General features: G+C 21.3%; 1 protein-coding gene across 1 annotated transcript; it reads right to left on the bottom strand.

Moving 5' to 3' along the window:
• Positions 1–886: 886 nt before the first annotated feature.
• On the bottom strand, positions 887–1,499 carry LOAG_13096 (hypothetical protein; the record flags this gene model as incomplete). The annotated part of the gene is made up of 2 exons (XM_003148607.1): positions 887–927; positions 1,133–1,499. 2 exons carry the CDS (start codon positions 1,497–1,499, stop codon positions 887–889), a joined length of 408 nt encoding a protein of 135 aa, XP_003148655.1.
• Between the last annotated feature and the right edge of the window lie 2,772 nt (positions 1,500–4,271).

Genomic DNA, 4,271 nt, shown 5'->3' with positions numbered 1-4,271 from the left:
TAATAATAATAGAATAATAATAATAATAATAATAATAATAATAATAATAATAATAATAATAATAATAATAATAATAATAATAATAATAATAATAATAATAATAATAATAATAATAATAATAATAATAATTTGTTCAATTTGTAATCAAAATATTATTCCAATATCAATTTTATTTAGCGTTTGAAAAAGGAAAAAAAGAAATATTGCAAAATAAGAAGGAAATATTCTAAAAAATTTCAAACTATTTTATATTTTAAAGTATTAAAAATTATAAACCATTTCTTGAAGTTGTCGAAGTGATCGAATACTGCTTGTTTTTGACGATTCATTATTTTTTTTTAATGAAGTATGCATCCTTGAAGGCACTTTTGAAATCGATTCATTTCCTTCTAAACATTTAAACATAATCGTCAGAAATGTTATCAACAATTTAAAAGTTTAAAAATAAGAATATCTTTGATAATAGCAATAAATGATAAAAGATAAGGAATGAATTGTATTTCTCAGATCTAATGATCAATCAAAATATTACGGTAATAGAATAATCCGGAATTTATTTCGAAATTTTAAAATTTTAATAGAGCGATGAAATCATATAAATTGATCAATTCCTTTCTTTTATATAAATTTGTCTAGCAAATGGAAGATTATTCGAACATAAAAAAAAATTATAATTTGAATAAATTGAAGAAAAAATTAAACTAAATTAGAACAAAAATTGGGAATAATTTTTGCATTATATTAAATAAATTGAAAATTTTTGAAAATGAAATGGGACAGAATTTGCAAATTACTAATTATCGAAATTATACAACAATTGAGCGAATCTCATGAATTAATTAAATAAGAAAAACTTCATTAAAACCAAATCAATGAATGGTACAAATTATTTTTTGAAAACACCTAACTTCATTGGCGCAATTGGTCCTTTTATTGCAAATAATATTAATGATTATATGAATTACCGAATTGGTTTATGAATAAAAGTGAATTTTTATATAAATGCTAAATGTTTAGACAATATAATATTGATTTTAAGGCTATAACTTACTTATAACTTAAACTTCAGATTAAGAGAGTAACTTATCAAGTCATAATATGAAAATATTTGGTTGCAAATTTTTATTCATACCACTATCACTTGGTTGAATTTCATCACCATATATACTATTTGTTGATTCTATTGTAGGATCCTGTTGTTCACATGAATTTCCTCGTTCAACGATAGCAGAAACTATTTCTGATGGTCCCGGATTTTCGGCATACGTACTGCTAGATTTCTTTATCCTTTCCGCTTCTATACCATCATCATCATCATCATCATCATTATCATTATCATCATCATCACCATCATCATTATTATTATTATCATCATCACTGTTGCTCAAATTTTCACAACCTTCAATATTTAACAAGGCCGTTGTAGAGGACATTGCAGCGGTATGTTTTCGGATTTGTTCCTCCAAACTTTCGCGACACAAAGCATCACGTGTTGGCATCGTCCAACAGCCTAGAAAATATTGCGATATTATGAAAAATTTATATTTGCAAAATTATGCTAAATAAGGCTTTCTCATATAAGGTTAAAATTTGCTTAATATTATGATGAGTTCAAAGATTAGCATCAAAGGTTTTTTTTTTTCTTTTCTGTATCCAATAATGATCAAATAATTATTTCACATGTAGCAAATTTCAGATATGTCAAGAAGTTATTGTCATAAAGCAATGAACTTTCTTTTTTCCTTTTTCAGTTAATTTATTACAAATTGAAATTTTATTAATTTCGAGAACTAAAATGATATAATAATTTAAAAGAATAATGAATAAAAATTTAAAATAAATATATAAAAATAAATTAGAAATGATAAAAATTAGAGGATAAGATGGGAAAAATTGTTGAATTTTACATAATTCAATTTTGTTTATCAAAGAGAGAGAGAGAAAGGAAAAAAAAGAACTTCAATGAATTTAAAGCATTTCCGACACTGTCACAGATTGAATTTACAACAGCGCCGGGAAATGTTTTGCACCAAAAATGCTACCACAAAAAAAAATCAATACCTATGAAAGAGGCAAATCGAAATGGCAATTCCACGGGGGAGGGGAAGAACTGCTCTCTTTCAGTAAATTAAATTTGCAATTTCGAAACCTGCCTAAAGCATAAGGATGAATTTAGTTGTGATGAAGAAGCAAGCGAATGGGAAAATTTGAAAATGGCAACTGAAGTGTTCTTTTTTTTTATAAATTCGATTTTTTTTTAAAAAATTTTTCAATTTCAAAAATTTAAAATAAATTAGACAAAAAATTTTTGAAAAATTTCGTTGAAAGATTTGGTATTAATTAGAAATTTTACAGTTTAAAGAAGAGAAATAAAAAAAATTAAGAGATTAATTAATAGACATAAATGGATGTGTTATATTCTTCAATTTATCACTTTAAAATGTGTCTTTAAAAAAAAAGAAGTTTGATTTTATTTTGCTCAATTTTAATCCATTAATTATAAGTCAAAATTATTTTTAAATAAAAGGAAAAAGAAATAAAATTCCGAAATCATAAATAAATCTCAAAGTGAAGAAAGAATTAAATTCAAATGGTTACAATGTGACATTTGTAAATGTGTCAATTAGAAAAAATAAAAAATAAAAATTTCTATTTCCTGTCGTTATTGAATATTATGATAATTCCAGGAAATACTTTCCCAATAATATGAAATTAGCATCGTAAAATGGAAAAGCAAAAATTGAAAGATGATTCGGTCATTTCAAAAATCTTGTCATTTTTCATTGAAGGATAGTCACTGATAATGATATTAATGATAGTAATGCTAACAATAATTTAATAATAATGATTAATAATAATAATGATGATGATGATGATAATAATAATAATAATAATAATAATAATAATAATAATAATAATAATAATAATAATAATAATAATAATAATAATAATAATAATAATAATAATAATAATGATAATAATAATAATAATAATAATAATAATAATAATAATAATAATAATAATAATAATAATAATAGTATTATATTACTAATAGTAATACTAGCGCAATAAGAAATTAATCAATAGGTTTTGCGAAACATAAATGTTAAAGTTTTATTTTGTCATGAAAATGTAATGCATGATCAATTATGTATTATATTAATAAATATTGCTAAAGCAAATTTTTTTTGAAATGAAAAATTTTCCTTTTCCTTTTTCCTGTCCACTTTTTTTCCTTTTTTTTTTTATTACAATGTTTGTAAAAGCATGTAAAATAAACAAAATTTTAGTTGAATGAAAATAAACGAGGAAAAAAAGAAATGGAAATTGATAAATGTAAACAAATATATGATTGAAATTCGTGACAATTTTTATCTATTTAATTTCCTAAAATTTTTTTTCAAACTATATTTCATTTACGCAATAAATTTATTGCCATTTGAATTTTCGAATCTTTTTTCAACTGAGGAAAAGAATTGAAAAGGAAAGGAAAACATTTCAATCAGTTGTAAATCTTTTAAAAAAAAAAGGTAGGAAAAGTGAAAAAAGCTGGAAATAGTTCAAGTTTGAAAAAAAAAAGAAAAAAACAAAACGGAAATGAAAATTAACCGTTAATTCTTTAATTTGTGCAATCAAAATAAACAGCAAACACTAATTCAAGTATAAATGAATTTAATATTTTAAAAGAGGACGAAATCAATTTTAAATTGAAATTAAACATTAATTTATTATTTGATATATTAGTAAAATATTATTGCATTATCTCAATTGAAATTCAAACATTACTACACACTAATTAGCTTTTATTCGCAACATCTAATATTTAGAATATTTATCCATCGAATAATTAATATTTTATGGCAAAATCATCATTGCATATTAATTGGCTTTTTTCCTCGTGAGATTGTACATTTTGGATGTGTTATTATAAAGGGATTTTTTTTTTTTGAACTATATAAAATTTATGCTAAAAAATTTTGTAAAATATAAGAAAGAAAATATTGCTGAAAAACATTAATTAATTTATTTGTAGTTTATGAAAACAAAAAAAATGAAACGTAATTATTTGAAACAACTGTTAATAACCATTTGATAACAATAATAATAATAATAATAACAATAATAATAATAATAATAATAACAATAATAATAATAATAATAATAATAATAATAATAATAATAATAATAATAATAATAATAATAATAATAATAATAATAATAATAATAATAATAATAATAATAATAATAATAATAATAATAATAATAATAAT

The sequence above is a fragment of the Loa loa genome, assembly GCF_000183805.2.
Source record: "Loa loa unplaced genomic scaffold supercont3.184, whole genome shotgun sequence".
NCBI lineage: Eukaryota > Metazoa > Nematoda > Chromadorea > Rhabditida > Onchocercidae > Loa > Loa loa.
The sequence above is the reverse complement of the archived record's forward strand: the minus strand, read 5'-3'. Positions and strand labels throughout refer to the sequence as shown.